The sequence below is a fragment of the Eriocheir sinensis genome, chromosome 32, assembly GCF_024679095.1.
Source record: "Eriocheir sinensis breed Jianghai 21 chromosome 32, ASM2467909v1, whole genome shotgun sequence".
NCBI classification, from domain to species: Eukaryota; Metazoa; Arthropoda; class Malacostraca; order Decapoda; family Varunidae; genus Eriocheir; species Eriocheir sinensis.
Window position 1 is genome coordinate 4773494 of NC_066540.1, and position 20050 is coordinate 4793543.

General features: G+C 39.6%; 1 protein-coding gene across 7 annotated transcripts in view; it reads left to right on the forward strand.

Annotated features, from left to right (window-relative positions):
• Positions 1 to 20050, forward strand: part of LOC127006075 (seipin-like) — a 148372-nt gene that overhangs the window by 86401 nt on the left and 41921 nt on the right. For all 7 annotated transcript variants that reach the window (XM_050875560.1, XM_050875561.1, XM_050875558.1 and 4 more), the window contains one exon: positions 15007 to 15209. In XM_050875560.1, coding sequence (XP_050731517.1) covers positions 15007 to 15209 — 203 coding nt within the window. The remainder of the gene's footprint in view (positions 1 to 15006; positions 15210 to 20050) is intronic.

Below are 20050 nucleotides of genomic sequence, written 5' to 3' on the forward strand. Positions count from 1 at the left end.
TAACCCTCCCTACCTCTTCTTTTCCCGTCTTATTTCCTCCACTCATTTCCCTTGTTTCCTCTTTTCTCACACCCTCTTATCTTTAGTCTTATCTCTCACTCTTCCTCCCTTTCTCCATCTCCATTAGATTATATAAACACACACACACACACACACACACACACACAGAAGGTGAAATGGGAAGGGTGTGGGGAGGGAGGGGCGGAAGTGAGAGTCAGGTCATGTCCTGACTGAAGCCCTGACCTGACTCTCCCCACTGTCCCTCCCTCCCCACACCCTTCTTGTTTTCATACCTCCACTCCTTTTCCTTGTTCTCCCTTCTTACATCCTCTATCGGTATTTTTTTAATGACTCACTCTGTCCCTCTCCTCCCTTTCCCCTTCCGTATTTACCTAGTTGTGATATAAAAGAACTAATTCCTGCGCGAAGTTCGTATTTACGAAGCAAATGTCGAAAGTCGAAATAAGAATTATAGTATTTATTGGGACCGCGTCGTAACAACGAAACATCGTAGGAAGTGTTCATAAGAGTGTGGGAAAGGTCAGTAGGAGTGTGGGAAAGATTTGTCAGAGTGTGGGGAGGGTTTATAAAGCCTTAAAATATATATAAATAATAAAAATAAATATAAGGTCGCTACATCGCGGATTTTCGCCTATCGCGGGGGGTTCTGGAACCTAACCCCCGCGATAGACGAGGGATTAATATATATATATATATATATATATATATATATATATATATATATATATATATATATATATATATATATATATATATATATATATATATATATATATGTACTATTCGAAAATCCGTATAAAATTAGTGCCCCACCTAAAAACACTCCTGGGGCCATGGAGGTATTAAGGGTGGAGAGGTCCTCAGCCCCGAGCGCGCTGTACTGGTGAGTGAAGCCAGTTTTCGTGGTCTCAGCTGTCAAATCGGCCGCCATATTGTTCAAGCCGTGAGGTACGAATACGAGCATGTAGCGTGCCTAACATGGAGGGCGCTTGCCCTTAGAGTACCGCATCCATGGAGTACCGTAATGTTTTTATTTTCTCTTCTTACTGTTTTCCAGCACTTGAACATGCAGACGTATGAAATAAAATTAATTTTTCATTCTTAACCTTTATTGCATCTTAACAAATACTTAAGCTACCCTTACCAATCATACTACAATCCATTAAACAATATTAGTTTATTGAGCGTTGCTCTGCTTTTTACATTTTTTAATGAAGTTTTTCTGAATGTAAACTGTTTGCATGAATATTTGTATCTCACCTGCAGATAATTTTCAGTAACTGCCTTGATAAGTAAAACCAGATGATTATTTAGAGGCTCACTTTCCATCATATGACTGGACAGATCTGAAAATACTTTCTTGTTTTCAAAAGCTGACAGCACTTCAATAATAATTTCATGGCAAGCATACGTTGAAAGGCTTGCGTAGGTATATGCTTGTTGCTGCCTATCAGTACTTTTTCTTTGAATTTTTTTTCGCATTCTATACTTATGCTTATCACATCTTTTGATGGAAAACACAGGTTGCCCTTGTTTTCTACACTTATCAGCCCATGAGATTTGTAAACATCACGTGTTACTAGGGCATTACAGCAAGTTTCACAGATCAATGTTTTTTTCAATTTGACACAAACAAAGCCAGCAATATAACTTACAATGCTTTCACAAACAGGGGAAAATAGTGTACCAGAAATAGGTTCTTTATTTGCCACATGAAAGACATCATATTCCTCGGTTTTGGAAGTTAAATCCTGCTTTGCGACTCTGCTTTTAGCATAAGAGCTGTTGATAACAGAACTCGATGGTACATGACCAGAAGCAGTAAGTATGGGGACACAGTCTAAGGGTATGCAGTTACCACGAGCTACTTCTTCAATTTCATTACTTGTCAAAATTTTCTTGTACGCAGACGAAAACTGGCGAGCTGAGGGATTGGTATTGCATCCTCCCATACTTCTGATTTTGCCAAAAAATAACTCAATGTGATCTTGGCTCATCTTATATGTTAGTAGATACTTCAGCAGTGGCTCCGAATGAATAATTAACATTTCATTTAGTACTTCGAGGCTCTTACAACAAATAAGGAAACCAACTCCCGTTCTTACACCTGACACACCCTGATGAAATATTCCACATTAAGGGATTAGTGATCTCACCTGACCTGACCTCGTCTTACACACCCTGCCACCAAGCCCATGCCATTACTGGTTAGTGTCTGATTTGTGAAAAGGTTGGAGGAATGAACCTCCACCCTTATGCACATTATGCATGAATACATTACTTTCAAGTGTTTGGTCAGATTACTGGTGACGTAAGGTCAGGCAAGGTGATGGTAATGACTGCTGTAAAATAGATCTTAACCTCAGTAGGAGACATGAACAGTAGTTTCATTATCTCTTCGTACACCTGTCTGTAAATCAGCTTCGTAATTTATTACTATAAATATACTGTAACAAGTAAGAAAATACTGTACATGATATCCAAGAAGCGCGGTAATGTATTCATGATCACCAAGAAATGCGGTGAGGACAATTCATCACCAAGATGTGAGGTTTCCTTTACAAATACAAGTTAGAAATGTCACACGCGGACACGTGTTCTGGCCGGCCGCTCATGGATGTACATCCATTTGGCCACTCCTCCCCGGCTTGAACAATATGGCCGACTGACAGTTTAGTGGCTTCAAACCGCAAGACTGCATGCCCCCCCCTCCCCCCCCCTGGCGCTTGCCCTTAGAGTTAGAGTACCGCATCCATGGAGTGCCGTAATGTTTTTAGTTTCTCTTCTTACTGTTTTCCAGCACTTTAACATGCAGGCGTATGAAATTAAAATAATTTCGTAATTTATTACTGTAAATATACTGTAACAGGTAAGAAAGTACTGTACATGATATCCAAGAAGCGCGGTAATGTATTCATGATCACCAAGAAATGCGGTGAGGACAATTCATCACCAAGATGTGCGGTCTCCTTTACAACTACAAGTTAGAAAATTGTAAGCGGCAAGCAAGTACTGCCAGTCTGCGTGGTCTGGCCGGCCGCTCATGGAGGTACATCCATTTGGCCACTAATCTCCGGCTTGAACAATATGGCCGACTGACAGTTTAGTGGCTTCAAACCGCGAGACTCCATGCACCCCCCCTGCATGGGGCGCTCCTACGGAATCCGAGTCCCGCCTGGCTGGCTCAGCTGTTACCCACGGGCCCAAGTTGCCAGTTATGCATTTTCTGCTGCAGTCACAGTGTAGTGTTACCACGCTGGGAGGGTCGAGGAGGGCAAATCCCCCCCGTTAGAGGTCAGGATATTTAAAATTCGGTTGGAGTAGTTTAAATATGCGTCTCTTAAGTTCTTAACTATGTAATATGGAGGCGTAATGTCGTATTTTGGAGGTGCAGTCAATCTCCACAATTACTGTTTCGTATCTTATTTCAAATATGAATTAGAGAGCAATAGAAACTGTGGTAGAGTAAGAGAGTGTGAGTGTATGACACGGCTCGCGCGCTGACAATGTGGAAGGCAGGATGGCTCCGTTGCCCAGCGTGGAAACACTACAGCAGGAAATGCATAACTGGCAACTTTGGCCGGCGAGTAGAAGGCAAGCCAGGCGGGACCCGGATTCACGTGGTAAGCTCTCCCTACCGCAACTTGATTCATACCAAAACATAACTTCTTCTGTATCTGAATTTTTCTGCAAGGTGAATACCTTTCTCGAACGCTTTGGGGTGCATTCAGTAGGTGTTTTGGCTTGTCTCTTGGGTCCCATGTTCATGTTATGTGGTAATGGAGAAGCGTAGCTGAGGTTGTGCACACACACGGACTTCAGGAAAGCGCATAGGTTTCAATCTGGCAAAACAGTGTTCCTGATGTTGTACACACACATGGACTGAGGGGATGTGCATGGGTGGCAGTCTGGTAAAACAGTGTTGCTACTCACCATGGTTGCTTGGTGCGACGAGCGGGAAATCTAAGACTCCTAAAAAAATCAATGACAATCCGTATAAAACTGAAACCTTACTACTGGAAACCGTACTATTTGAGGGATGACTGTGTATATATATATATATATATATATATATATATATATATATATATATATATATATATATATATATATATATATATATATATATATATATATATATACACACACAGCCAAGTCGTGTATGACGCGGATTCGTAAGGCGCTGTTTCCTATGACTCAGTATGGTTTCAGAGCCGCCGTATGTTCAAATCACACGTGTAAAACCATCTATCACGTGGTTCGTGGTCTCCCCTGGCCTCAAATGTAGACATGTAAATTCAGACTGCACCAAATTTTTCTTCACCAGCGTTGTAGTGCGAGAATGGAATAAGCTCCCACCTTCAGTGGTCCAGTGTAACACGATTGACTCCTTCAAAAACAAGCTCGACCATCACTTCCTTCAACTTAATATTAAATAGAGTTGAAATGCAACGTTTTGGAGCCATCTGATTAATGTAGAATCACTTAGGTCTAAGGACAGACCACCTAGTCTGGACCATGGGGTCTGTGTGGTCTGATTTTCTATGTAAATATCTCTCAAACTCTCTCTCTCTCTCTCTCTCTCTCTCTCTCTCTCTCTCTCTCTCTCTCTCTCTCTCTCTCTCTCTCTCTCTCTCTCTCTCTCTCTCTCTCTCTCTCAAACTCTCTCTCTCTCAAACTCTCTCTCTCTCTCTCTCTCTCTCTCTCTCTCTCTCTCTCTCTCTCTCTCTCTCTCTCTCTCTCTCTCTCTCTCTCTCTCTCTCTCTCTCTCTCTCTCTCTCGGATAGATGGGAGATGCCCTTTAACATAGACAAGTGCCAGGTCCTTCAAGTTGGAACAAGAAATAAGAAGTTCGATTACGAAATGCACGGCGTTAAACTCATAAGCGTTCAATGCGTTAAGAGGATTTGCACAAAATTTCAGCTTGGTCTGATAGATGGGAGATGCCCTTTAATGTAGACAAGTGCCAGGTCCTTCAAGTTTGAACAAGGAATAAGAAGTTCGATTACGAAATGCGCGGCATTAAACTCAAAAGCTTTCAATGCGTTAAGGATTTGGGGTCAAGATTGCGTCAAACCTCAAATTCTCACAGCAGTGCATCGATGCAGCAAATAAAGCGAACAGAATGCTGGGCTTCGTTAAAAGAAACTTTTTATTCAAGAATAAAGATGTAATACTTCCACTCTACAATAGTTTAGTCAGACCCCACTTGGAATATGCAGTACAGTTTTGGTCTCCCCACCATGCAAAGGACATTGCTAAATTAGAAGGTGCTCAGCGTCGGGCAACAAAAATGATCCCTTCCTTGCGCAACAAATCCTACGAAGAAAGGCTTTCCACCCTTAACATGTTCTCTTGAAAAACATCGCCTCCGAGGAAAACTGATCGAATGTTTTAAAATACTTAATGGTTTCACGAATGTAGACAAAACAAAATTGTTTATGATGACACTTTGCGAACGAGGAACAATGGCATAAAACTCAAATGTAGACAAGTAAATTCAGACTGCACCAAATTTTTTTTCATCAACATTGTAGCGTGAGAATGGAATAAGCTCCCACCGTCAGTGGTCCAATGTAACACGATTGACTCCTTTAAAAACAAGCTCAACTGTCACTTAATATTAACTAGAGTAGAAAAGCAATGTTTTAGAGCCATCTGATTAGTGTAGATTCACTTAGGTTTAAGGACAGACCACCTAGCCTGGACCATGGGGTCTGTGTGGTCTGATTTTCTATGTAATTCTCTCTCTCTCTCTCTCTCTCTCTCTCTCTCTCTCTCTCTCTCTCTCTCTCTCTCTCTCTCTCTCTCTCTCTCTCTCTCTCTCTCTCTCTCAGACTCTTTCTCTCTCTCAAACTCTCTCTCTCTCTCTCTCTCTCTCTCTCTCTCTCTCTCTCTCTCTCTCTCTCTCTCTCTCTCTCTCTCTCTCTCTCTCTCTCTCTCTCTCTCTCTCTCTCTCTCTCTCTCTCTCTCTCTTCAAGATAACCTAAGAGTCCTTAGTTTCAATGCGCATAGCCTAAGAAACAAGTTTGATGAACTGAGATGTCTTGCTCTGACAGAAAATTTTGACGTAATTGCTATAACCGAAACATTTATCGACACTACAAATATTGATTTAAGTACAGAATACAACATAGATGGCTACAGACTCTTCAACAAAGATTGTGTAAACCGTAGAGGTGGTGGTGTCGCCCTTTTTGTCAGAAGCTATTTGCAACCCACTGACAGAACACCAGGAGACAGTAACGTTGAACATTTGTGCGTGCGAGTAAACATTGCAAAGGTCAAGTTAAATATATCTGTCACCTACAGGCCTCTGGGGCAATCACTCAATGCCGATCTTGAAATGTACAGCGTTTTAAGGCAGTCACTTAATAACAGCGACTCACTGATATTAGGAGACTTTAACCTCCCAAATATCGACTGGGCGACACTCAGGTACAGAAGGCAAGTCACATAGAATGATCAAATTTTTAGAAGAAAATTATCTAAGCCAAATGGTTTCTGAACCAACTCGACAAAATAACATACTAGACCTTGTTATAACGACCCAAGATAACCTAGTCAGTAATGTCACAGTAGGAGAACACCTCGGTGCTTGTGATCATAAATTAGTCCACGTCGACATTAGAGCTCAAACATCAGTGACTGAAAATAAAGTATAGGTGCCCGATTTCAAAAGAGCTAACTTCGTAGAAATCCGACGAAAACTAATAGAAATGCAACTATCAGATGACGGCAATGTAGAGGACGCCTGGCTAAGCTTTAAAAATCATTTACTCACTCAGCAGAACACATTCGTCCCTTTGTGTGAGAAGCGAAGTAACACTAATTAAAGCCCACCTTGGTTTAACAGCGAAATTAAACACTCAGTCAAGAAGAAAAAATTGTTTTACAGGCTAAAGAAAGAGCAAAGCACGCCCGAAAACATTAGACCTTACTATGATGCCAGGTGACGAGTAAAAAGATTAGTATGTCAGGCAAAGCGTAGATATGAAGAAACTATTGCGGCCAACTGTAAAAATAATCTGAAATCCTTCTTCAGTTACATAAACAACAGAAAGGCGATCAGAAGTGGAATTGGACCCCTAACAAACAGAGATGGTGCACTAGTAACTGACAGCCAACACCAGTACTAATGTAAATCCCGAGTATGCATTGCCTAACTTTGAAATAACAACCGATGAAGTCCTTAAGGGGAGCGTCTGGGGGGTTATTTTTGATGAATATTTTTAATTCCTCGAAATTCACTTTATGGGCTCATCATACCAGGGATACAATGGGGTGTCACGTGGCGAGGTTAGTTTTTTAAAATTTAAATCCTCGCGCGGTCTGGCGGCCCTTTAAATATCTGGTAGTGTTGCCATACAGAGCGCTTTACGCGCCAAAATATGCATACATGAATCAGTGCTTTTATGTCCGTAATTTTTGCAATAGAGGATATTTTTTTACACAGGGTTAGAGTTACATTGACATTCATTACCAATACATTGTCATCGGAGAGCAGAATCGATGGGCGATCGATAAATTTAGTTTTCCTTCGTTTTCTCAAAACAGGGTCACACGCGCATTTATTTGATATTTCTAAGTTATTTATGGACCTAGCACAAACATAAAGATAGCGTTGAAAAGAGAAAAAAATTAGCTATAAATGCTAGTGATCAGAATCTGGATAAACATCATCAAAATTTTTATATAAATTTTCTAAGTTTAAACTTTAAAGAAACAAAAAAAAAAAAAAAAAAATGGAAAAGTAATCTCTAGGAATACACTTATTTTGTATGCCCGTTCCAGTGGTGTTTTTATTTTTGAGCTATCTAAACTCTAAATATGCTTTTTTTCAATTTCAAAATTTTGAAATTTTTGAAAAAAAATTCATAATTTTTTTTTTCAACAAATCTTCACCAAAACTGTACATGATGTTCCTACTCAAGGTACACATCACCTGTGAGAAAATGGTGATCCTCTGATAATATCTTAGAACATGGCAGACGCTCCCCTTAAAGCCCTCAAATCACTTAAAACAAATAAAAGTCCTGGACCTGACAAAGTATATCCAACTCTGCTCAAAGAAACAAAGAGCGAAATAGTCTCCTCTCTCACAACCGTATTCAATATGTCCTTGCGACAAGGCATCGTCCCTTCGGATTGGAAAAAGGCTAACGTGACACTGATTTTTAAGAAAGGAGACAAAAAAGTACCAGGTAATTACAGGCCCATTAGTCTAACTTCGGTTGTAGGTAAGCTACTTGAGAGCATAATTAGAGACAAAATTGTGAGTTACCTTGAAAGCCACTCATTAATTGGGAACTCACAACACGGCTTCTGTAACAAAAGATCCTGCCTATCAAACCTATTAACCTTTTATAACGACCTCTTCACGGTTCATGACGTCACCAAATCACTGGGCATAGTCTATCTTGATATCCAGAAAGCGTTTGATAAAGTCTCACATCATAAATTACTTTACAAATTAAAGCAAATAGGTATTGACGGTCAAGTACACCAATGGATCGCGAATTGGTTGAGCAACAGACAACAAAGAGTAGTGATTGACGGATTTAACTCAGAGTGGGCGCCGGTCACAAGTGGCATCCCTCAGGGCTCGGTTCTTGACCCAGTGCTCTTCATTATTTACATCAACAATGTGGATGTCGGACTTAATAATCGCATTAGTAAATTTGCAGACGACACAAAGATTGGTAACTCGGTTCTCACTGACGAAGACAGGCAAAGCCTCCAAGAGGATTTGCACAAAATTTCAGCTTGGTCTGATAGATGGGAGATGCCCTTTGATGTAGACAAGTGCCAGGTCCTTCAAGTTGGAACAAGGAATAAGAAGTTTGATTATGAAATGCGCGGCGTTAAACTCAAAAGCGTTCAATGCGTTAAGGACTTGGGGGTCAAAATCGCGTCAAACCTCAAATTCTCACAGCAATGCATCGATGCAGCAAATAAAGCGAACAGAATGTTGGGCTTCATTAAAAGAAACTTTTTATTCAAGAATAAAGGTGTAAAACTTCCACTCTACAATAGTTTAGTCAGACCCCACTTGGAATATGCATTACAGTTTTGGTCTCCCCACCATGCAAAGGACATTGCTAAATTAGAAGGTGTTCAGCATCGGGCAACAAAAATGATCCCTTCCTTGCGCAACAAATCCTACGAGGAAAGGCTTTCCACCCTTAACATGTTCTCTCTTGAGAAACGTCACCTCCGAGGAAAACTGATCGAATGTTTTAAAATACTTAATGGTTTCATGAATGTAGACAGAACAAAATGGTTTATGATCGATGACACTTTGCAAACGAGGAACAATGGCATAAAACTTGAATGTAGACAAGTAAATTCAGACTGCACCAAATTTTTTTTCACCAACGTTGTAGTGCGAGAATGGAATAAGCTCCCACCGTCAGTGGTCCAATATAATACTATTGACTCCTTTAAAAACAAGCTCGACTGTCACTTCCTTGAACTTAATATTAACTAGAGTAGAAAAGCAATGTTTTGGAACCATCTGATTAGTGTAGATTCACTTAGGTTTAAGGACAGACCACCTAGTCTGGACCATGGGGTCTGTGTGGTCTGATTTTCTTTGTAATTCTCTCTCTCTCTCTCTCTCTCTCTCTCTCTCTCTCTCTCTCTCTCTCTCTCTCTCTCTCTCTCTCTCTCTCTCTCTCTCTCTGTGTGTGTGTTTGTGTGTGTGTGTGTGTGACATTTGTTCATAATCAAGTAGTTTATGTAAGTATCATAATCATGTGCATCCTCATACAAATTATTATGTGACTGTCTGAGATCCTTGCCATCATCCTGAGTCACGGCATTGCGCTCCAGAGGGCCCTGTATGCAGTAGAATCGAATGGAATCCAATTTTGCCTAACGTCTTTTTTTACTTTTGAAGGCCAAAGTCAACGAAAAAGTTTCGGTTGAATAGGTAACTTAAATGTGACTTTAGAAATGCGAATGATTTATTGCTTTTATTCCTTTATTTTCACTAAAGATTTGGCAACTACGACAAATTAATTGATGCAAAATACCTCCCAATGCGTGAGAGAAATGGAAGAAATAATCTGCACAGATATGCACGCATCGACGCGTCAGCCCTTTCGGACGAGTGATGAATGTAAACAAACCAATAGCCTACATGCCGCCATGTTTATGTCAGGGACCCACTGTTTCAGTGTGTGTGTATTTACCAACGGTAGTTGAAATTGCCTAGTTGTACATTTGTGGTGAGTGCTCCAGCAAACTTGTGGTGAGTTCTGAGACAATAGATAGTTTTAAGAAAAGGTTACATAAATTCATGGATATGGTGAAGCTGTTCTTGTGAGAGAATGACTTAATTTTTTTTTCTCAAAATTTCTCTCCAATATTAGGGTGCATCTTCCAAGATGCAGCATCTTGTAAGCCGTAAAATACGGTAACTTAAGATGCCAAATACCACTTATAAGCTTCGTTGCCAGTGACAGGAGCACTCAGTAGAGCATTACAATCCCATAGCTCCCGGAGATGAGTTGATTAGGTTTAAGGTCTGAACATACCATCCATTTACTTCAGACGTAAAGAAATCGTTACCGTCGTCGCTTTAGGGTTAACACGTGCATTCAGAAACCATTGATGATGTCATGAGGTGCACTAGCTATTATGGTAGTAATTACTGGTACTTCATATAAAATGACACCAGTCAGGAAGAAAACTAAGTGGCGACGCTTAACCATGCATGTACCTAAACAAACTAGCGAACTGTTGTACACCAAACTTGACAAAACTTGCAAGGCCCACTGCGTTTATTCTCACTTTCTTTTGTTTTAAAAATGTACTAAATATTTCAACTAAGAATACGATGGAGAGAATAAAGTAACCTTATTTGCAAACTTCCTTATGTCTTAGGAATGTACAAAATATTAAAAAAAATAGAATTACTATGTAGAATGATGCTAAAAAAATATAATGTACAAATTTTATACAGGTAACTCTCGATTTATGCGAGTATTGTGTCCTTGAAGAGGTCGCGTAAATCAAAAACAATGTAAATCAAACAAGAGGTAGGTTTCTATCGAAAAATAAATATTCACTTCATTCAATGGAAAGAGAGAGAGAGAGAGAGAGAGAGAGAGAGAGAGAGAGAGAGAGAGAGAGAATATCCATATCACCTAGATATCCACTCAGGCACTCAGTCTCAGCCTCACTCGTGTGAGGAAGAAATGAAGGACACCATGAGCGACTGGCTAGTATTGGCACCGGTACCGAGCAGTCTGGTACCGGTACCGTACCGTATAGCTGGTACCGGTACTTCCCCACCCCTATTGTTGAGTAGCGTGGCAGCGTGGGTTCAAGTCGTGTTGTTCAAGTGGTGCGCGGGAAGATCTGAGCTCAGCTGTGTGGCCGCGGCGCCGTGTGAGTCCAGTTGCGTGAGACATCTGGTGCCCACTCCATAAAATATCGCGTATAATTAAAAAAAACGTGTAAATTAAACATTTATATGGATTTTGGACCCTGCGTTATTTAAAAAAACGCATAAACCAAACTCGCCTAAATCGAGTTACCTGTACCCTTTTGACAAAGTCGCTGTCTACACCATATTTGTTGACATGTCAAAACAGGACTCTCGAGTCTCTAAGAAGGACCAGTTCTGGTAGATCCCAGCAAATAGTAAGATTTTTATATGCAGAACTGGCCGCGTTACTGGATTTGGAGTAGTCCACTACTGCTCCTCTGCACCTCGGATGCAGGTTGTCCGCACCTGTACTTCCGCGCCTAAATTTTTTTTGCTCGGTCCGCTACCGAACCTCTGTAACTCCGCTACTGTACCCAAAACTATTAAAACGCGCCTGAAAAAAACTAGTCCGCACCTCATAAATAAAACGAAATAGTACAAGGCCATAAGACATCAGCGCTTCATATATATATATATATATATATATATATATATATATATATATATATATATATATATATATATATATATATATATATATATATACAGTCGTCCCTCAAATAGTACGGTTTCCAATAGTACGGTTTTGGCTTTATATGGATTGTCATGGAAGAATTTTTTCAGGATTTTTAAATTACCCGCTCGTCGCACCAAGCAGTTATGGCGTGAGTGGCAACACTGTTGTGCCAAAACACCTGCTGAAAGCACCCCAAAAGCGTTCGAGAAAGGTGTTCACCTTGCAGAAGAATTGAGATTTTGGAGAAGTTACATTTTGGGATGAGTTACATTGTTGTAGGGAGAGCATACCATGAGAATGAGAGCAGTGTTCGCTGTATCTATGATCTTGATCTTGTCATGATGTCACAAGTGGCCTGGGATTTCTCCCTTGGTCTTGGTTCGGGAGGTAGTTGTTCCTTTCGGTCCCAACTGCAGCCTTTGAAACGGCTTACTCCCTCAGGGCCAACACCCTGAAAATCATGGTGTAAAAAAAATTCTTGCTGGGCCGCCATATTTGCTGATGGCGTCATCACAGCACGAAGGCGCTCCACCTCTCAAAGCCAGCAGATGTGCCGAGTTGGTAACTCGTGCTGCCCGTCACGCATTTGAGAGCACTCGGGATGTTCTGAGAGTCCTGATTCCCTCTCAAACACAGCCCAGAAGTGCTTCTAAGGGGGCACTAATTTTATACGGATTTTTGAATAGTACGGGAATCCTGGATCCCTAACCCCCGTACTACTTGAGGGACGACTTATATATATATATATATATATATATATATATATATATATATATATATATATATATATATATATATATATATATATATATATATATATATATATATATATATATATATATATATATATATATATATATATATATATATATATATATATATATATATATATATATATATATATATATATATATATATATATATATATATATATATATATATATATATATATATATATATATATATATATATATATATATATATATATATATATATATATATATATATATATATATATATATATATATATATATATATATATATATATATATATATATATATATATATATATATATATATATATATATATATATATATATATATATATATATATATATATATATATATATAATTAAATTTTTTATATATAAAATATATAAAACATCAAAAAATAAATAAAGTATAAAACTATATGTACTATATTAACACATTTAAAATTGATAAGAACAGTTTTGATAAGAACAGTTAAAATGAATATGCTTTCTAATACGTATTGCCGAAATAGCTTGTAACGAATAGATCAATGTATTAGACAAAAAACATTAAACAAACTCTCAACAACACCACGTCCGCACCTTCGCCCCAGCAAGGACGTAGGTGCGGCGAACGAACAATCTACTGCACGACTACTCTCACACCGTACTCTCAAGACAACGACACAAACACGACTCCCCTCTCCACTCCATGCCACATTCCCCTTCCAACATACGAGTTGCGCGATAATATGAGTCATCATACTGTGTCTCCACCTGCACGATGCATCAAGGTCACACTTGCAAGCTTGCACAACCATTCACAATCGCACTCTGCAACATTCACAATTCAGATCTGCAACGCTCACAAGTATCAACATACACTGGTCCAGACAAGGAGACACACAGACAAACATACAATAAAACATTTACATCACTTGTTTTAAGCGTACTACTTTGTTTAGCGTAGCGTGTGTTTGTTTGGTTTCATTGTTTACATCGTCAGTCGGCGGCAGTCGCGTCACACACTTCACACTGGGCAGTCGCATCGCGTTCTACCTGTGCTTCGACCTCACTTCTTTCTACATCACCATGCCGAAAGAAACCGGGAAAAGGAAGAAAGTCGAGAAAGCAAGACACAATGCCGACGATCAAACTGGCGGCGATCAAAATGGCGGCCATAAATCCGGATTATCCGAAAAATCGGCTTATCCGAAAGAGGCTTCCCCCCTTCCATTTCGGATAATCGGGGTTTTACTGTATATATATATATATATATATATATATATATATATATATATATATATATATATATATATATATATATATATATATATATATATATATATATATTATATAGAGAAATAATACTTATAATACTTAAAACTACTTATTCCTCCCTAATTTACATTTTCCCATTCTTAATTAAATTCTGGCATTACACTGGGAGGGGTCCAGCTCCACGTCAGACAAGGAAACGTCTGACGTCCCCGGCGGTGTAGGGGTTTTGGAGGCTGACGGTGCAGGTGTGCTGGTTCTGTAGCTCACGCTATTGACGCTACTATGCCCAGACACACTCCTGCTCCTGTCGCTATCACCTCTTTTCACGCATCTGTCTATGTTTATTTGTAAACACTAAACAATCGCAGTGAATCACTAAAAGTCAAAAGATTCTGAAAAGAAAAAGAAACTTGACACAGTGATCAGCTGGTAGCACATAGCCCACCAAAATGCACGAAAGTAATGCCGCGGACTGTTTGTCGTCTTCGTTTTTTTATCTTTGAAAATCTCAGGTGCGGAAGTCTGGACCCAAAATTTCGCCTGTCCGCACCTGTTACTTCCGCACCTTTGAAAACTTTCCTCACTTCTGGGCTTCCGCACCTCGTTTGGCGGTCCGCAGGTATGGAGGAGCGGAGGTCCGGCCTAGGTGCGGAAGTACCCAGGTATGTTTATACGTAAAATATTGGGTTTTAATAGGATCTGCATAGATAGGAAACTTTAAAAATTAATTGATAGGGGGAAGGGCTACTAATGCCAGGCAAAAACCCTTCACCCGACAGTCGTGGTTTAAACCCGTTTATTTATTTTTTTTTTTAAATAGCTGCCCAAATTGAAATGCATCTTATAAGCCCATGAGTCTTATAAGCTGTCAAATATGGTAGATATAATTTTTTTATTTGGCAATTTCTGAATTCAACCACTTCTTTGGAATATAACCCTATAGAAAAGAAGTGGTTACCCGTACAAAATTACCAATTAATCATTTATTGCACCCCCAGGCATGTTTTTGCTACACATGGAAATGAAGAGTCAGGGAGGCGAGACACTAAGGCAGTCATCTCGGTCATCAATGCTACGTTACAAGTCACAACTCCTGCATGTTCTGTCCACCTCCCTGTTTGCCCCTTTCCTGCTCTCTGGCCTACAGGAGGAGAAACAAGAGGTCACAATTGAGCTGTTCTCCCAGTATGAGGAGGACCCAGTAAGTCACAGAGAGAGAGAGAGAGAGAGAGAGAGAGAGAGAGAGAGAGAGAGAGAGAGAGAGAGAGAGAGAGATTCTCATAAATATGTCGACCACACAGACCCTATGACTCCAACCAAAACCATAAAATAGAATTTGGCCATTTTCATCACACGCGTCATGCTATTACCAAAAGAGCCTCACAAAATTCATATTTCTGCTGATACAATAGTGTTTTATTTATTTATTTATTTTTTTCCAGGATAGGAAGTAGCTCAAGGGCAACAAAAAAAGTGTAGAAACAAAGCCCACTAATCGCTGCTCCTATAAAAGGTAAAAGTAAAAAGTAGCCAAAAGAGAGGTCAATTTTGGGTGGAGAGGTGTCTTGATACTCTCCTCTTGAAAGAGGTTAAGTCATAGGAAGTGGAAATACAGACGAAGGAGGGCTGTTCCAGAGTTTACCAGTGAAATGAATGAAAGAATGGAGATGCTGGTTAACTCTTGCATAAGAGGTTTAATTGGACAGTATAGGGATGAGCTAGAGTAGAATGTCGAGTGCAGTGGGGCCGCTGGAGGGAGGAAGGCATGCAGTTAGCAAGTTCAGAAGAGCAGTCAGCATGAAAATATCAGTAGAAGATAATAAGAGCTGCAACATTTTGGTGGAATTTAAGAGGTAGAAAACTTAACAAAAGGAGAGTTGATTAGACAAAGAGCCTTTGACTCCATTCCACTTTGAGTCTGGTCAGGATCTTGAAAAAGTAAATGGTTTGCTCAGTTTCATCCCTAGCAAATGTAGTCAGGGATTCATGATCATTATAAAGAGAATTCATGAGTTTTCACAATATTCAGTGATGCCCTGTGTCAGTCAATAGGAAGAGACTGAAAAAAACATTGCTAGCTTTGAAACTGCTAGTTTGGGGGCAAACGTTAAATAGTAGTAAAAAATAAAAATGAACTTTTGAGAAGTTGATTTTTTTGTTAATATTCTTCTGTCCTGCCTGCTTTTAACAACTAAATTTACATTTACATATAACCATAATTACTATTAGGCAAGGGCAACAAAACACTTCCCATTAATCCCTAAAGGACGAGTGACCCGCAGGCTGAAATATTGGTGGGTTCCGTAAAACAATGAGTGTCTCGCATGTGGACATCTTTATTTCTCTTGTTTCCTCCTGACCAGTATTGTGGTACATCTGATATACATTAATCAACAAACTTAGGCCTAAATATACACACACATTGGCCTAGGCCCTAGAGGCTCGGTCACATGGCTAGTTGTGATTGATAAAGGACGCTTGGTCCCTCCCTCTCCTATTAGCCATCCACCTCTGGGGTTCATCCCGGTAAAGTTGCTTTCACACATTCACTGTCATGGTCCCAATCTTCTCCGGTCACTCCCAGTCTGCAAATTGTGGCCAGACTGCTGACAAGTATTCACCATTGGTGGTTCGACCAGCATCACACCTGCAGTTTTTCGCCTGTGTACCGCAGTCAGACCGGCTGCTTACCACCTGTAAACCGGAGACCATATATGATTTTCAATTTCTCCGACTGGTGATTGATCTACGACAACTGCAGGTTAGCCTGCGATAGGCCTCATCTTTCCCACAGGCAGATAGGCGGCAGACCTGCATAATGCCTGCATCACGTCGGTGATCAAACACAGTCGTTATCACACCAGGTGAACAGGGTGTGTCTAATAAACACCCCTCCAGGTGTTTTTATTCTTTCCTGTGTTTGAAATTGCCATGGCTTTCCTCAGCATTTGTGAATGTGAGATTGAAACAGATAACCTGATGACGCAGTGGGTGCAAGGAGAAACAAGACTGAGAGCGGATAACGAACCATCAAGACTTGACCTAATTTTCACAAAAAATATGGAGTTAGATAAAGGAGTCAGTCATGAGTGCCCCTTAGGAAAGAGTGACCATGAACTATTGGAGATGAAAAACTTTGAAAGGATGTGAATATCGAGAAGAAGCTTACAAGGAAAAAAGGAAAAACTACGCTAAAGCAGATTAGGTTGGACTCAAGACTTTCTTCGGTGGAGTAGACTGGACTGATATGAAGAGTAGTACTAATATTCAAGAGAAATGTGAGTTTTTTATGAATATTTACAACTGAGGGATAGAGATATATGTTCCATACTACACAGTAAAAACTAAAGGAGAGAAAACTTGGTTTGGATGAAAATGTGAAACAGCTAGAAGAAATAGAAATAAGACATTGAGGAATTTAAAGAAAAGACCAAATAAGAACAACAGGGACAAATATAAAAAAAAGCAAGAAATGAATATGTGAAAATAAGGAGAGAGGAGGAAGCTGAATTTGAAAGAAGAATAGTTTTTAAATATAAGGAAGAACCAAAAATGTTTTATAAATTCGTGAACGGGAAGTTAAAAAGAAATAAAGGAGTGGAAAGGCTATAATAAAAAAATGTATTCTATGAAAAGGACAAAGGAATTGCAGAAATATTAAATAAAATTTTTAATACTTTACAAAAGAAACCGACTTTGACTGGGGTCTCGAAAATTGCAATGAAGGGAAACTAAATCATGTAAAGGTTGATAAAGGAGAACTGATACAGCTGATGAAGACCTTAGATGGAAGGAAAGCTATGGGACTGGATGGAATCTCAGGACAAGTGGTAAAAGAGTATAGAAATGAATTATTGGAGCCACTTGACGACATAATAACATGCTCTATAAATACAAGAAAAGTGCCTTTAGAATGGAAGTGACTGAACATTGTACCAATTTATAAAAGTGGAGATAAAACTGAACCACTAAATTATAGACCAATCTCTTTGACAAGTGTAATGTGCAAGATTTGTGAAAGTATAATAATAAAAAATGGGTTGAACATTTAAAAAAGGAAAACATGATAAATAAGGGACAGTTTGGATTTAGAAAAAGGAAATCATGTGTCATTAACTTACTATGTTTCTACTCAAGAGCAATAGACATGGTGCAAGAGAGAGAAGGGTGGGCTGATTGTGTATAGTCGTCCCTCAAATAGTGCAGTTTCAGTTTTATACGGATTGTCACAGAAGTTTTTTTAGGATTTTAAAATTTCCCGCTCATCACACCAAGTGCCATGGCATGAGTGGCAACACTGTTCTACCAGACTGCCACCCATGCACATCCCCTCAGTCCATGTGTGTGCACAACATCAGGAACACTGTTTTGCCAGATTGTCCGTGTGTGTGCGCAACCTGAGCTATGCTTCTCCATTACCACATAACATGAACATGGGACCCAAGAGACAAGCCAAAACACTTGCTGAAAGCACCCCAAAGCGTTCTAGAAAGGTATTCACTTTGCAGAAGAATTCATATTTAGGAGAAGTTACGTTTTGGTATGAGTTAAGTTATGGTAGGAAGAGCATACCACGTGAATCCAGGTTCTGCCTGGCTCAGCTTCTACTCGCTGGCCAAATTTGCTAGTTATGCATTTTCTGCTATAGTGTTACCACGCTTAGCAATGGAGCCATCCTGCCAGCGCTCCCTGATTGATTGATAGTTTATTGTTGCAGGGGTCAGTGAGCAAGCCTTGTCATACACTCACACTCTCTCTTACTCTCTACCACAGTTTCTATTGCTCTCTAAATCATACTTGAAATAAGATACGAAACGGTAATTGTTGAGATTGACTCCGCGCCTCAAAAATACGACATTATGCCTCCATATTATATAGACACTGCACTGTGACTGCAGCAGAAAATGCTTAACTGACAACTTGGGCCCACGGGTAACAGCTGAGCCAGGCAGGACCCGGATCCCGTAGGAGTGGCCAGGAGTGTTTCTAGGGGGGGCACTAATTGTATACGGATTTTCGAATAGTATGGGGGTCCTGGGTCCCTAACCCCCATACTATTTGAAGGACAACTGTATGTCGATTTGAAAAAAGTTTTTGACAAGGTTCTGCACAAAAGGAATCTGGAAACTACAGCAGTGGGGAGGAATTGTCGGAAAGGTTATCGAGTGGATGAAGGATTACTTAACAGGAAGAGAAATGAGGACGGTGATTAGGGAGGAGAAATCAAATTGGAGGAGAGTAGAGAGTGGAGTTCCTCAAGGGTCAGTTCTAGCACCAATAATGTTCATAATATATATAAATGATATGCCAAAGAGTATAAAAAGTTATATGAGCCTTTTTGCTGATGATGCAAAGTTAATAAGAAAAGTGAGGATGGAGGAAGACTGAAGAGCTGCAAAAAGACCTGGACAGAGTGTATAGATGGAGCCAGCTATGGAATTTAATGCAAACAAATGCCATGTCATGGAAATGGAGAAGAGTAAAAAAAAGACCAAGGAAAACATACAGGATGGGAGTAACGATGCAAGACAAACTATCCCCAGAAAAGCACATAAACAAGCTGTTTGGAGAAACCTACAGGATGATGTAAAATATAAGGGTATCATGCCATTTTATGGACAAAAAAATGATGAAGAAAATAATAATAACAATGATAAGACCAAAACTTGAATATGCTGCAGTTGTATGGTCGCCTCACAAAAAGAAGTATATCAGAAAGTTGGAAAGGATACAGAGAATTGCAACTGAAATGGTCCCAGAACTCTTGAATATGATGTATGAAGACAGATTGAAGGAGATGGACTTGACGACACTGGAACAAAAAAGGGAGACAGGAGATCTGATCATGCTGTATAAGTTGGTAAATAAGTTTGATGAGGTGGACAGAAATTATCTCTTCTTAACTGCGAGAATGCTGTGGCTGAGAGGACATGGGAAGAAACTTAATAAAGAAACCTGTTTGAGTGACTTAAAAAAGTATAGTTTTCCACATGAAGTGTTAACACCTGGAACAGCTTGTGGGAAGTTGTGGTGGAGGCGAAC